Source organism: Dermacentor variabilis, chromosome 6 (genome assembly GCF_050947875.1).
Source record: "Dermacentor variabilis isolate Ectoservices chromosome 6, ASM5094787v1, whole genome shotgun sequence".
NCBI lineage: Eukaryota > Metazoa > Arthropoda > Arachnida > Ixodida > Ixodidae > Dermacentor > Dermacentor variabilis.
In genome coordinates this window covers 188,258,944-188,274,542 of record NC_134573.1, presented here as the reverse complement: position 1 = coordinate 188,274,542, position 15,599 = coordinate 188,258,944, and the positions used below count along the sequence as shown (strand labels likewise).

The 15,599-nt window shown below is 45.3% G+C and overlaps 1 protein-coding gene across 4 annotated transcripts in view; it reads left to right on the top strand.

Annotated features, from left to right (window-relative positions):
• Window positions 1-15,599, top strand: part of hlk (hulk) — a 140,009-nt gene that overhangs the window by 84,418 nt on the left and 39,992 nt on the right. For 2 of the 4 annotated variants that reach the window (XM_075697121.1, XM_075697119.1), the window contains exons 16-24: window positions 1,748-1,933; window positions 2,184-2,324; window positions 2,935-3,117; window positions 5,710-5,847; window positions 9,951-10,133; window positions 10,213-10,344; window positions 11,178-11,360; window positions 13,217-13,357; window positions 14,887-15,108. In XM_075697121.1, coding sequence (XP_075553236.1) covers window positions 1,748-1,933; window positions 2,184-2,324; window positions 2,935-3,117; window positions 5,710-5,847; window positions 9,951-10,133; window positions 10,213-10,344; window positions 11,178-11,360; window positions 13,217-13,357; window positions 14,887-15,108 — 1,509 coding nt within the window. The remainder of the gene's footprint in view (window positions 1-1,747; window positions 1,934-2,183; window positions 2,325-2,934; window positions 3,118-5,709; window positions 5,848-9,950; window positions 10,134-10,212; window positions 10,345-11,177; window positions 11,361-13,216; window positions 13,358-14,886; window positions 15,109-15,599) is intronic. The other 2 variants (XM_075697120.1, XM_075697122.1) reach the window with 2 other exon arrangements.

Here is a 15,599-nt window from a genome sequence, read left to right as displayed (position 1 = left end):
TATGAAACAGAGCATGCCACATAACAAAACAATAATGATACATACAAAAATATTTTTACTAACATTGTTACACTTAAAAACTAACTATAACACGATTATTACGCTGCAATACTACTTCAAATGTTTCCTGCATTTATACAGGTAAGTTTCATAACATTAGTACACATATTCTTACAATAGAATAAGCAACACATTCATGTATGCACAGAGTACAACACAATTATGTATGTACACAATGTATGTACGAGTACAACACAATTATACATGGTAGTCAGTTCAAAATGATTACTCGTCTTGACAAATGGTTTTTAGCAGTTAATATATTAAGTGCCTATATATTACTTAGGAAATGTCTTTTCAATGCTGAAGAGAAATTCTTACTCTGTTTTAGTTCTAGTGGAAGGTTATTCCATACGGCGACTCCATTAGTTGTGAGTTTTCTTACCGTAGACATTTTCTGCTTCCACAGTGACGTAATTGCCTCGTACTTTGCTACGGCTTTCGTAGTGAGAACACTAAAAATGTGATTAGAAGACTGGATAGTTTGTGCTTGTACCACAATGGACCATTAGCGCAGTTTTATAATCAAGCAAGAGTGGCGAACGGCATACTTAGGCTTCGGATTAAGAGTGGCGGTGCATGTGCAGCACGGTCTGAATTTGCCACAAAGCGTACTGCTCTTTCCTGGAGCGCTTGTAACTGGTTCTAAATATGAGCGGTGTGCGTGTGACTACAGGCAACTAAACAGTAATTTAAGTGGCTATGAAGTACACTGAAATAATTTATTGGTAATGTCGGTATGTCAAATATGTCTCGACATTTGTGCATGAGAAAACAACCATTACTGAGTTTCTTAGTCTTCGTCGATATGAGGTTTCCAGTTAGAAGATTCGTCAAGTACAACGCCTAGATATTTTACCGAATTCACTCGTTCTAGCGCTGAATTATTTAGTGTAAGTGTTCGTGAGTGTTTCTCTAGAATTTTGGACGGTGTATTAAAAACAATATACTTGGGTTTCTGTGTATTTAACGTTAGTTTGTTTGAACAGAACCACTTGTGGATATCATCAGGCTCTGAATTCGCACAAATAAAGGTATGGTCTGGAGACTCTTGGGCGCATATGAGAGCTGTATCGTCAGCATGCATAAATATTGAAAAGATTTTACCGCTCTAGGAAGGTCGTTAATGTATAGTGCGAAAAATATCGGTCCAAAAACTCAACTACAGGTATACTCCAAGACTGTTTCAAGAAAATCAGACCAGGTATGATCTATTTGCAATGTCTGTTTATGGTTTCCTAGATAATTTTTAAAGAATTCTAGGCACATTCCACGAAAACCATATCATTCTAGTTTGTTTAATAATGTGCTGTGGTTGACAGTATCAAAGGCTTTTTTTATGTCAAGAAACATACCTACAGCTGTTCCATTGTTATTTAAGTGGAAGTTAATAAGGTCAGATAAGGACAAGACTGCTGTGTCAATTGACCTACCCTTTCTAAACCCATGCTGACAGGGTGTAAGAATACTTTGGTGTTAAGACATAATTCGTTAATTCGTTTGACTATTAGTTTTTCGAATACAATATTTATAGCAGTTAGGGTGGAGATAGGACGATAGTTTTCTGGAATGTTTTTATCATTAGCCTTGTGAATCATCAGCCTTGAGTTGCCTCACATGCGGCTTGCCAGCGCAGTAAATTACGGGTCATGTATGTCATTCAGAGACGTGCGTTTCCTTGTCGCAGCGCCTGATAACTGCAAGGAGTGCCCGAAAATCCTGGCAGAGCTTGAAAATATTGATGACGAGTCCGACGACCACGGCATAATTATCGTGACCACCGATGACACCAAGTTGGCTAAAAAGCAGGCCGGAGTGACCCGTCTTCCGGCCATCGTCTTGTTCAGGAATGGTCAGCCTGTTCATTACAAAGGTAGGCTTTTGTTTTCACTGTTTTACGATCGGTTCGTTGGTTCTCATAGCTTCAGTCGATTGACCACGATCTCCAGTCGATAGTACGACAGGATGAATAAATACGCAATTACCCGAGAAGGTCAACGGAGGGACAGCCGTAGCTCTATCTGCATAGAACTGCTGGCGTCATGCGAAGGCATTGGGACCGGCTTTCGCGGGTGTCCACTGCCCATCGAGTGAGTCAACGGTCGCGTGGTGCTTCCCTGCAGGGGACCTCATGGACGAAGACGAGATTCTGAAGTGGATGACGAGCGAGGAGACGTTGGACATTCCAGACCAAATCGAGAGCGTCAACCAGAAGATGCTGGAGAAACTGCTCAGCACTAGCGACTACGTGGCAGTTTTCTTCAGTGAGTATCGCAGAGTGCGATTGCTGCAGTTGCGTTTGAGGGTTCGCCTCCCAGGTCAGGCGATAAATAGCGCAGGGCGACAGCTCCACCAGAATTAGGTACGCTTGGTCCATGTGGGAATGACCTAGCATTCCTGATCAAGCACAGATAAAAAATAATTACAAGGTGTTACCAACTATTGGCTCAGTTTGTCTGACATTAATAAAGTATTCCTTTACAGCAGTTCCGTTAAATACGACACATGCGATAGATTAGGCTGTGCAGTGCAAAACGGTTATCATTATAAACCGCTCATCTAACGCGGAGAGTAGCGCTCTCGCACTGTTGTTAAATTTTATCTTCGTTAACTGGCGTTCACCCCCTGCCGACGCCATTTCCTGCACAGCTATTCGCGAACGCAGTAGCTGTGCCACGACTGTGCAGCAGCCGGCAATGTCAATTAACGATGTCAAAGGTGCGTTTGTGAAAACGTTTATTTTCGCAGTGTGTGAATGATTTATTACCATACTATAACTGCTAGAGCCGCTCGACTACACATACCGATTTAACATCATATCCATGGCACGAGTGTAGATGAGATTTGCACTCACAATGATTTCACATCACGCAGCTAAGCCGAAGTGCGCGGAATGCGACAAGGTTCTTGCCGAGCTCGAGAACATCGACGACGAAGCAGAGGCGTTGGACATCGACTTCGTCAAGGTCACCGACCCGAAGATAGCCAAGGCTTACGAAATCATTTCGCTGCCTGCCCTGGTGTTCTTCAAGAAAAAGTTTCCTCAGTACTACGATGGTGAGCCAAAGAAAAACGCGCCTGCTCTTCTTTTCACTGAGTTCGCTGCTGATAAATTCTACCTATAGTGCGGCAGTCGAACCATTTCTGCATAACCAACTCCTTCGACCTCTAAACAAAATGTACAGCACTACTCCAGATATCACACATCATGTATGGCGGACTGTATAAATGAATGAGTGACAACGTAACCGTTATCCTTCAGGTTCTTATACACGTTCTAGAACTAAAGCCTATCACATTCGCTGTACACAAGGACGTACGTGTTGAGCAAAAAGAGACGCCTGCTTGGATATTATGCATCTAGTATTGTGAAGATAAATAATAAATGAAGTAGGCCCCCTACACAGAAACCACTGAAGCCCCACGGTCTCCCTTTGGAAATGGCGGCGACCCGTCCTTCGCATTCATCGTTGCTATCACCGTTACGTTTCTTTTTTTTTTGTTTTTTTTTTGCTGTTGTTGTTTTGCTTTCTCATTTTTTTTTCCAAAGCGGCGCTTGCGTTTGAAAACGCCCTGTTTAAGACATTAAGCACAGGGAACACGAGCAGCGGTGAATTGTGCTGGAAAAATCACTGGCTCACGGAAAGAACCCTACCTTCTAGGTAGGCGCCTTTTGAGGAATGGCGGGGATGCATCTGCTCCGTGTGCAAGCATTTTCATTATCTTAGATGAAAATGCTCGCACCTTGTTTCCTATCGAATGGCCTCCAGAACAGCGTTGCACGCAACACGTGTTTGGCATCGCACATTTAGCCTTTCATGGCACACCGACGTCGGAAAAGCGACAGTCGCATATAAACGATTCGGAAAACGAACACACAGCGAGGCGAAATGAGGTTGAAGCACTGTTGCGGAGCTGTCGCGACGGCCGGTCGGCACCTGGTGATGCCAAAATTTTATGCGCAGGCCTGAGAATTTGTTCAGGCGTTGGCAGTGCTCGACTCGCACGCGATCACGAGGTGCGCATGCGCGTTCTCTTTCGCTTCCTCCGAGCTTTCGAGAAAGACACCCGTGGCGACACGTTTGTGTGGGGTGGTGGTGGTGAAAAAACTTTTATTGATGAGAAGGCCAAAAGTAAAAACAAATTAAAAAAACAGCGTTGTGGGCGGCCTTCAGGCTGCCGGTTGTGGCGTCCAGGCCATGCGTAGTCGCGACGTCCTCCGCCCAGTTCACCAGCCGGAGTTGGATATCCGGCTCGGTGCTGGACAAAGCAGCCTCCCACTGCTGCGGATTGCTTAGGCGCCAAGAGGCAGGGGGCAAGTGTGCCGGGCAGTAGAAAAGGACGTGAGCGTAATCGGCGCGGGAGCCGTCACATAAGCGGCAAGCCGCCGAGTGCGTCCCGAGGTGGAAGAGGGCAAGACGTGCAGGAGTAAGATAGGTGTGGGCCTGAAAGTGGCGCCATAAGTGTTGGTGGGGCTGGGAAAGGGATTGGTGCGGAGGGGGTAGGTGAGGCGAGAGAGGCGATAGTGCTGCGTGATAACGCGAGGAGCGCGTCGCGCGTATCCATTCGTGGCGGGGGCGGGCCTGCTCGGTCGGTCGAAACTCGAGCCATGGAATTGGCCGCCTCGTTACCAGGATGGGCCGCGTGAGCGGGCACCCAGATGATTTACGCCGGAGCCGTTGTCGCGTATACTCGCTCGACTCGACTGTTTTCTCGTGTCCGCCACTCACGGCCAGCAATATCGCGGGCGGTGCGCCGCTCAGGCCACTCACCAAGAGCGAAAAGGAGTGGCACCGGAATGGAACAGTTACATTAGAGAGTTTTCGAATAGGTGCCCCAAAGAAATAGCGTCGAAGGCACTGCGCATGCGCGAGACGCAAACTGCGTTTGGGTTTTGCGTTGGGCACGCTATTTCACTGATTTAGCGGGAGCCCAAAAAGTAGCCGCAAAAGATTTGCGTAAACAAACATCGAAGTGACGTCTCTAACCTAGCACCAAACTGGGTTCGATTCGTGGTAACGTGAGAAGTTGGCAAGCTAGGAGAAGTGACTGCGGTTATCGCTATCTCTCATCTAGCGTGTGTTATGAAGATTGGTTCATTAGACGCCGCTGATTCCGAATTCGATTGTAGGTTTTATGGCTTGTAGGCCTAACACGGCTTAGCTTGGCTGGTGAAGGCACGTAAAGTTGGTTACTCAAAACTCAGCGCAACTAATTGTTTGCTGCTAACGGAATAACCTATAAATTATAATTAAACGCGAATACACGAAAGGCAGAATTACTATTCTTATTCTAAAATGGCATACTTAATGTAATTATTTCTAATAGCTTTTCATTGACGCCGTAGTGGCACTGTCAGCGCAAGACGCTATCCGCAAACGCAAAGACCTATTCTAAAACTCTTCACTCCAGCGTGCCCCAACGCTAACACCCGCAAAGCTCTTTGGGGCCCCAAACTATTGGGGCCCCTATTCTAAAACTCTCTATTATCGTGGCGGAGTATTCCCGACCGATTGCGGAGGACACATCGCGGTAAAAAGTGAAGGAGGTTGTTTCGGGGCTCGTTTAATCAAGTGCCCACAATTCATTGCGCGCGGCGTGAAATCATTGTCCTCCGTAATGGCGTGCAACTCTTTCTTTGTTCTGCAGGAAACCTCAAGGACGAAGACCAAGTGCTCAAGTGGCTGACTGAAATGAAGGAGAGGTCCGACGATGAGATCGAGCTCGTGGATCGCAGGATGCTGGAGATGCTGTTGCAGGACATGGAAAGCGTCGCCGTTTTTTTCTGTAAGGCCCCCGCGTGACTGGGTTGTCAATATTTCGCAAACGAATCGCCCTGCTGGATACTTGATAGCATCCTTGAGTAGGACAGCTTGCTCAACAGCGTTCGGGACGATGTGACCGAAGGCAGGAGGTAATGGCAAGTGCATTCCACCTTGCGTGCTGCAAGCAACGCGAGGCTGCTTGTTGGCCCATTCCAAGGGGGTGTTCAGCTTCCTTCAGCGGCGTTGTCCGCCTGCTTATACCGAAAAGCTATATCGCTATGTCCGAGCGGAGGAACTGTTAGCAGAATGCACACCTACGCAAGACTAAACCAATATGAATATACAACACTGTATATTCATGCAGGGCTGCATAAATTGCTGACTATGGCTGACTAGTGCAGCAGCAGTGTATATGTACAGCATTCATTTATTTATTCATTTATCTACTTATTTATCCATACTGCAGCGCAATAACCGCTGTAGCAGGAGTGGATTGAGGGAGGAAAATTATACAGAGAAAACTACGATACAACGATGAGGGTGATGTGCTAGGACCATTTATCCCGGATGGCAGAGACAAAACTCTTCGGGGTGAGCATGAGCGAATAGACCCAGGCAAGGAATTTCAGTCTTCTGTGGAGAAAAGGCTTAACTTAAGCATACTAGTGCGTCCAAAGTAGGGCATCAAATTCAAGTTGTGATGTCGTCTTGTCGACGACTCTGGCGCGAGGTTAGTATAGGTTTTCGAAAGTCTAACGGAAGAATTGATGATGTTTTTTCAAGAAATCTAGCGATGCTATGCGGCGACGTGAATAGAGCCAAGTTAAATTCAAGGAACGAAGTGCAGAAGAGGGTGAAAAGTCACGATCATAACGGTGACATATAAATCTTACAGCTTTTTTCCTGAATTGCTTCTAGCCTGTTAATCTCACACTGCTTATAAGGGTTCCAAACGACAGATTCGCAGTCAGCAACAAGACGAGTTAGCGATTCACGTAACAGTAGCTTAGTATCTTTTGGAGAGTTGGATAGTGTACGACGTAGGTAACCTAATTTCTTCAGTGCTTTGATAGAAATGCAATCAATGTGATTAGACCATGACATGTTATGCGTAAAAATAACACCGAGGTACTTGTACTCAGGTACCCTACGCACAGCGCGGTTATTGAAGGAGTAAGGAAAAAGAGAAGGAGAAGATTTTTTACAGAAGGACATAAGGACGGTTTTATCAAAGTTAATGTTCATTTGATAGGTGTTGCACCAAGTGAAAAACCTAGCAAATGACTCTTGGAGACGGTAATGATCATTAGAAGAGTTAACACCTTAATATAAAACGCAATCATCGGAATAAAGACGAATGTTAGAAGAGATGTTAACAGGAAAATTATTTATGCAAATTTTAAAAAGCAGTGGCCCAAGAACGGAGCCTTGAGGCTTGTCACATCAATAGCAGCAGATTCGGTCGAGCTGTAAGAGACGAACTGAAAACGAAGTGAAAGAAAGCTTGAAATCCAATTAAGTAGTTGAGAATTATTTAGTAAAGCGTTAAGTTTATCAAGGAGCTTAGAATGTAATACTGTGTCAAATTATTTAGACAATTCTTAGAGATAGTGTCAACCTGGTTGCCAACATCAAGGTTAAGCAAAATGTCATGCGTAAACTCAACTAACCGCGTTGTCGTACTAAAACCACGCCTAAACCCATGCTGTATGTTAGATAGCAGATTATGAGATTCAAGGAAAAGCACTGTGTTTATGAATGATGTGTTCTAAGGTTTTGCATGACTGTGATGTTATTGAAATCGGTTTGCAGTTCGATAAAGACTGCTTATCACCAGATTTATAAAGAATAAGCACTTTAGCTAACTTCCATGAGGAAGGAACAGTGGCAGATTATAAAGATATGTTATATATCACCATCAGATAGCTTGATGACCTCAAGGTATAGAAACCAAGAATGCATTGTGTATCCCGTCCGGACTGGTGCATTTCTTCGTATCCAAGTATAATACTATGTTAAAAACGCCTTCACTGTTTATGTCGATGTCAGTGATTCCTTCAAAACAAACTATATTGGTGAGAGAAGGAATGAAGTTGCTATCGGGGACAAAAACGGACTGAAGATACTTGTTGAAAGCATCCGATATTACTGACGGATCACTGATCACGTCATTATCAATCTTGAATGAAGTGGGTGAAGCATCGCGAGGTAAAATAGAAGACCAAAATTTACGAGGGTTAGTTCTTAACAGATGAGGCTGTTGAACGCGAAAAAAGAAATCTTTGGCCGTTTGCATTTTCAAATTAAGTTAATTTTTTGCCTTGTGAAACCTGTCCAGGGTTATGGGATCGTTAGTTCGTTTAGAACGCCTAAGCCTACGGACACGACGAGATAAAGATGTCGCGAGTAATCCACGGAACGTTAGCATTACTGTTCTTAGTTTTAATGGGCACAAATCGTTGAACACGACTTCACACCATTCTCAGAATAATTAACAAGACAATTTACATCCTGTCTGTCTGACAGAGAGCAAAGCGTATCGAAATGATCAGCTAAGAGATGAGTAATGAAATTGTCCGCACGAGTGAAGTCAGGGAAACTAGTAAACGTATAGGGTGATTTGGAGGTTGGACAAGAGAGCGATAACAAAACACCTTTATGATATGAGAGTGTGTCAATTACTTCGCAAGAGAAGTCATATTTCGCTACATCAGCGCTTAAGAAAACCAAATCGAAGATGGAGTTTAACCTAGTTGCGCTAGAAACAACTTGAGTGAGCCCAAAGGAAAAGAAAATATTTATTAATTCATTACAAATTGCTACGTCACGACCTGTTGTATTTAGTGAAGGCCAGTGAATTCCAGGAGCATTGAAATCATCCATGCAGATAAATCGTGAGGCAGCAATGTTAGTCAGGCACATGAAATTTGCAATGACATGAAGGACATCAAGGGAAGAACCGGGGGGAAGAGATATAACGCTAATTACAATACACTGATTATTCAAGAAAAGTTTACGGCAAACGGTTTCTGTATCCGGAGGCGAAAGCAAAACTGAGACACGAAGATCCGAGCGGATAAGCAGCACGACGATGCCGCCAGTGCCGTGGATCCTGCCTAAGCGCACGGCAATAAAACCGGGTGGAGCAAACTGGGAGCCATAATATTACTATGTAGCCATGACTCAGTGATGCCTATAAGATGAGGGGAATAAATAGAAATAAGAGACAGTAAGTCTGGAAGTGACGTATGCAATACTGAACCAAACAATGAATATACTGCAACCATTGCACCGCAAGTACTGGCATTAATCAGTGTGGGCAATGTGACATCGCCACCACCATGGAAAAAATGAGGTAGCCTCGTAAGCATGCGAAACTGGTCGGGTAGTTTCATCTGCGATTGCCGAGTGCTCGTGTAATTTATTCTCCCTCATTTTACAATCAATTGCTCTGCAGGAAACAGCGACACAAATTGCCAGTATTTCAAATTTTATAATATATATAAATAATTTAATGAAACTGCCAGCACGAATGATGTGAAGCTTGATGGTGGAATGAAACAAAGTAAAACACGTCGAACACTTACATTCAGGTACCCGGTAAAGAACTTTTCTAATACGAACTTGATTTTGGCGAGTTGGTTTTTCTTGAACTGTGGAGGAAATCATGAGTGACACCTTAACTTGGCGGAGTTGATTATTCTTGAGTTTACAGCGCTTGTCCTGTCGTGGTTGTCTTCTTGTTCACGTCCTCGTCCACTCGCGCTGCTTCAAGTTATATACACAGAGAACCGTAGGTGCTCAAAATTATTTATAGGATTACTTGCTCAACTTTCATAATCCGCCTTAAAGCACCGCGAAAATATGGCCATTTCCACTGCCATCGGTGCCCGTCAAGAAAAAATAAAGCACCTTGACTTTTAGGCTGACTAGACGGATGGATGAACAGCACAAACACCCAATTTGTAACTACGTGCCACCGAGGTCGTTATTATTGTCTCTATTCTGTGTTAATCACTAAGATCCGTAGATAAATAATGAAAGTAAATAATAGGCACCTACATTTAGCCGAATCGGTATGTCTGTTTTCCCCCTCTCTTTTTCTGTGCCTTTTTTTCGAAACAGTCTCCGATGACTGTCCCGACTGTGACAAGGTGCTGGAGGAACTGGAGAACATCGACGACGACACCGACAAGCAGGGCATCTACTTCGTCAAGATCGACGACGAGGTGTACGCCAAGGAGCTCGGTGTGTCGGAGTACCCATCCCTGGTGTACTTCGAGCACGGCTCGCCCAGCATCTACGTGGGTGGGTACCTGCTCCGCTGGAACACGCCACCCTCTCGAGACCGAGCACTTACGCCGAGGACGCTCGCCTCTTCACGCAGGTGATCTCACGAAGGAGGAGAACGTGCTCGAGTGGCTGGTGCAGCAGAAGAACGAAGACACCATCGAGAACATCAACAGGGACATGCTCAACAATATGATCGTCGACACCGACTATTTGGCAGTTTTCTTTTGTAAGCAATGCTTGCCTGAAATTATTTTTATCGTTTTACGACTGCGTCCGTTCAATGCCGTGTATATATATATATATATATATATATATAGATAGATAGATAGATAGATAGATAGATAGATAGATAGATAGATAGATAGATAGATAGATAGATAGATAGATAGATAGATAGATAGATAGATAGATAGATAGATAGATAGATAGATAGATAGATATGTGTGTGCAGAGTTTGGTGCGCCGCTCAAATCGTAGTCGGCTTAGCACACTTCGAATATGAAGGAAGCTCGACTGCAGTAGTGTACGCTGACAAAAAGCGGTAATAAGACTGTAATTTAAGCTTTAATGTTTCGCCTTAAGAATAATCTAGTCCTGAAACTGCAACGTTGCTTAACGATGACCATTTTGCGACACGAGCACCTTAGCCGGGACATTTTTAGTAAGCTTATATCTCGAAAGCTTATCTTCGCTTTTGTTCATTTTAACGTACTTCCCACCAGTTGCGCGCAAGCAACAGATCATACTCCTGGTCCTGCCATGCTTCTCATGTGCTTTTATCGGTTTCACGATGTTCACGCCAGGTTGAATCGCAGCATGGTTTACTTCGTGCAGCACCAGCAGTATTGCTCTTTGCCAAGACACAGACCTTTCTTAACCTTCGTTCGTTCGTTGTACCGAATGCATCGTGTTTATAAAGCAACAGGATATCTTCTTGTCGTATGTATCGCGTACTGCATGCGTTATTTTTGATACCACAACAGCATGCACTGCGTGTAGCTCTATAAGTATTGCAGAATAGGCAAAATGTGTTAATGTATTATTCATTTGTATTTGAAGACCTGGAAGATGACGACGAGAGCAAGGAGATGCTGCTGCACTTGGAAAACATCGACGACGACTGCAGCGACTACGAGGTGCACCTGGTCAAGATGCAGGACAACTTGATGGCCAAGAAGTACGGCATCCGGAACCCGCCGGGGCTCGCCTACTTCCGGCACGGCAAACACCTCAGGTTCACCGGTGAGCCATGCGTTGGAGAACATATGCGTGCTAACATTATAATTAAGGGAGAATGAGACATCCACTCAATTGTAGCAATTGCTACAAAGAAAATCCAAACGAGTTCCTCGAAAATAAAGCCTCGCAGTTGAAGAAAAATTCGTCCTGGTCCGGGACTCGAACCCGGGACCACCGCCTTTCCGGGCAGCCGCTCTACCATTTGAGCTAACCAAGCGGCCCGCAGATGGCAGGACGAAGTCGAATTGGTCAACAACGCGAAGCAAGGGCAAGAGTTTGACGTAATAGTTCCCGGAAAGGGCGGTGGTCCCGGGTTCGAGTCCCGGACCAGGACGAATTTTTCTTCAACTGCGAGGCTTTTCTTACGAGGAACCCGTATGGGTTTCCTTTGTAGCAATTGCTACGATCCACCTTGCGGGCTTCCGCAAAACTATTACGTCATACCTACTATAGTGTATATATATATATATATATATATATATATATATATATATATATATATATATATATATATATATATATATATATATATATATATTGTGTAGTTGAAAGGGGAGGAGCAGTAGCCGGAGGGCACATCAGTCGCGCCCTTATGGGAAAGTGGATCACAAAATGTAGGCGATGGCAAGAATGCGTGCGTCGTGAACGGCTGCCTAAAGCTCACTATGCGCGCAGAAAGGCAGCGGAATTAGGGTTTGTCGCAGTTGGAAAACAGCAGCACTGAAGCAGGACGAGCAGAAACAAGACGACGTGGTGAACTGCTCTACCGTTCTTCCTCTCGTACCGTTACAGCAGTATTGTTTTCCCACTCGTTGTGCATCAACTGAGCAAAGCAATGCAGAATTTCGGAGGTGATTCGCAGCCTCGTCCATCACGCATCCAAGCACACCCGTCTCGCATCCTGATCCGTTTGTAGCTGGCGCATACGTATACAGTTTTGCCCTCCAGATAACACGTAAGTGACAGGCAGACAAAGGCAACAAACGTGACAGGCAAAAAATATGTTTCTGATTATAGGGCACCAAATGCTCAGCGCAAAACTCCTGCCTCTCACGTTCTATCGAGTGTCGTTTTGTGCGAGTAAGTAAGACTTCCCAGGAGGCCGCTATGACATGAAAGTAAGCGACAGAAATCTCCGTCGCTCGGGGTGCAGAAGATGCACTGACTTTGTTTTCCGCTGTCCCGAAATCATTCCCGTACTCGACTATCTAGTGGAGCACCTCAGGAACCACACCTGTGTAGCAGTGTTCATTTAGACTGTCGCTACCAAATATGGGGTATAAGAACCAATATTCAGGTTCACGTATTCGAACGTGTGCAAGAACGCTTCATGACAAACACGCACTAATCAATCGTGGTAAGGATGGAGATGACGGCGAAAGCACCGGAGAATTGCAAAAACCAGCTTAAGGGCTAGATATCACCTCCATCACTAGTGTACGATAGCATTAGCCTTGCGTCGCTTCTAACGCGAGTATTTCACGCTATACTAAAACTCTTTAATCTGCGAAAAGATTTGCGAGTCCCACAATTCATGTCCTCGCGTGTGTTAATTTTAAAACAGGCACTGAGAGCTTGTTTTGTTAGTGAGCTGCATGAAGAAAATAAAGAAGCTTAGAAATTACGCACAAGTGTGTTTCCTGCCAACTGACCGTGGGACAGTAGGCATCTACAAGGTACGCCGAAAAATCGCGTGGTATAATTGCAAAGTGGGCAAGTGTGAATGTGCAATTCTATACTGAGCGGGAAGACATCCCGGAAGCTAAGCACCATCTAACGTCGTGCTAATAACGTTTGTCCTGCTGCACAGCACCTGTTGCCCGTTCTCTAAAGAGCGCATTTTATGCTCCTATCAACAGGCGATCTTTTCGACGAAGAGGAAGTGCTGGAGTGGCTCACCAATCCAGAAAACATGGAAATGGATGACGCCATTGAGAGAGTGAACAAGCGGATGTTCGAAAGGATCCTGGCGAAGTCTGAGTACCTGACCGTGTTCTTCTGTAAGGTGGTTTCTGCGGTATATCTTGAAATAGCACGAAACCGAGACACACAATCGCTCAGAGGGCCTCGCCCGCTTTCTGTTTAAGGTGGCGCGAGAAGCTCTCGATCCAGACTGTCGTTGAAAAACGTGACATCTCTCTCCAGCCGATCTGGAACTGGCTTCATGAGGTGTCACGAAACGTGTCCTAATGGTATAAAAGGAAGCAGCACGAATACCGTCTTCTCGGGGAAGCGGAGGCGTACACACGCAAGCTTTTCTTTTCATTTTTTTCGTAGGATCATTAGTTCGAAAGAGAATAATAAGACAGAGAATTGAAAGTTCAAAGCACCCAAAAATAATTTCAGCTAAAATATCTAACGTCTCACCAACGTTATACACTCTAGCCTGTCCCGCAAAATATTGCCGGCCAATATTCGTCGCCACTCATAACGTAACAAAGAAACACGAAACAAAACTCTGCGCTTCCAGCCGGCAACTAAAATAAGATCTCTCGATCCTGGACCTCTTCCAACTCGTTTCGACTCAGCTATGGGCTATTCAGTGCAAGCGTGTGCTCTGATTTCTTGCTCTGCTACGTGCGTGAGTATACTGATGCTTGCTGAAGTCGTTGCATGGCTCAGAGAAAGGAGTAATATCGACGACCACGACAAGATAGTGGGACACGATATTGTTTTTTTCTCTCTCTTTTTTTTTTGTGGACGCGTTAGTAAGAATAAGGTGGTGATGACGGCCGTCAAGGAGAGAGAGAGAGAGAGAGAGAGAGAGACGGTCCCATCAGTTATCGAAAAAGAAGGGGACGACTGCGGTAAAACATAGCGTTTTTCAGTGAGAGACAAGTGTGAGGACTGTAAATGTACATTTGTAATATGTAAATCGACTGATGGCGTTTAGCGTCCTAAAGCACTGCACGGGTTATAAGCGACGCACACAATGGGATGCTTGGGACGAGCCTTATTGTGTGCCACCTTTGCGCTTGCACAGAGGCCGCCGCTGCCGCTAACCGAACCTGCGACCTCATGCTCAGCTGCAGAGCGTCATGGCCACTCGGCTAGTGGAAGCCGTTAATATTAAATGTTTCCCGATTAACATGGTTCCGGATGCTGAATAAAACTTTTTTGTTCTGTCAGGAAAAGCTGATGAACTTATTTTAAACAGTTTTTTTAAACACTCACTTTTTAAATGTGTAAATAACGGTAGCATATTTTGCATGGTAATGGGTGTTAGAAAAGTGAGTGACTCCAGCTGTTTGTCAAGATATCGTGATTAGAAAAGAGTGTTGGCAAACAAATAGCAAGAAAGAAACGGAGAGAACAGGTTCCGTGTGCGTGTTCTTGCTCCATCCGTGGCTCCGCGCGTCAGTGATGTTTTTCATGCATGAGGAAAGGTGTAAAGGCCATACGGTGCGACTAACGACGTCAATTTCTTCTAACGATTTGGCATTCAATACATCTACAGAGAGAGAGAGAGAGAAAAGAAGGAAAGCTGTGCACGCCATGCGGCTGAAACACGACGTCTCGGCATACGCAGACAGCAAGACGGGCTGCAAGCAGTGCGTGAAGGTTCTGGAAGAGCTCGAGAAAATCGATGACGACGCGGACGCGCACGGCATAAACATGGTGAAGATCGACGACATGGCGCTCGCCAAGAAGTACGGCGTGTTCGCCATCCCGGCCATCCTCTTCTTCCGCAGCGACGACAAGGAGCCCGTCATCTACGCCGGTCGGTGGCTCTCCTCCGGTGACGACAGTGGTGTGCACGCATACAGTAGCTGCATGCCGCCCCTGTACAGAGGAGAAAAGTAACGCGCCAGTCCTCAGCCCATCCCGCCATGCGGCGGCCTCGAAAGATGGGCGAAAACGGGGGACGAATCGATATCGCTCGAGCGCGGTCGTGTATGCATGTACTACCGGGGTCGACCGATATGGGCACGCCATGCTGCCAATTACCGATGCCCGAATGACCAGATTTCTTTTCTTTGCGTTGGAAGACGGCACATGTTGGCTTCGGCGGTGCAGACACGGAGGCAAGACGCGAAGAGATAAGTTAGCTTAGCTGTTTAATAGTATCCCAGCAATAACACTCGTAAGGCACTACTGTATGTTGTAGATATTGCGCGTAGGTGATATTGTGCACCACCTATTGCACGTCCACGAGTTTGCAGCATGGCGGGCCCACTCTTACTTTTCTCGCCTTGTACGCTTCCTCTATATATTACGCGGCCAAACATGAATGCCAAGCCT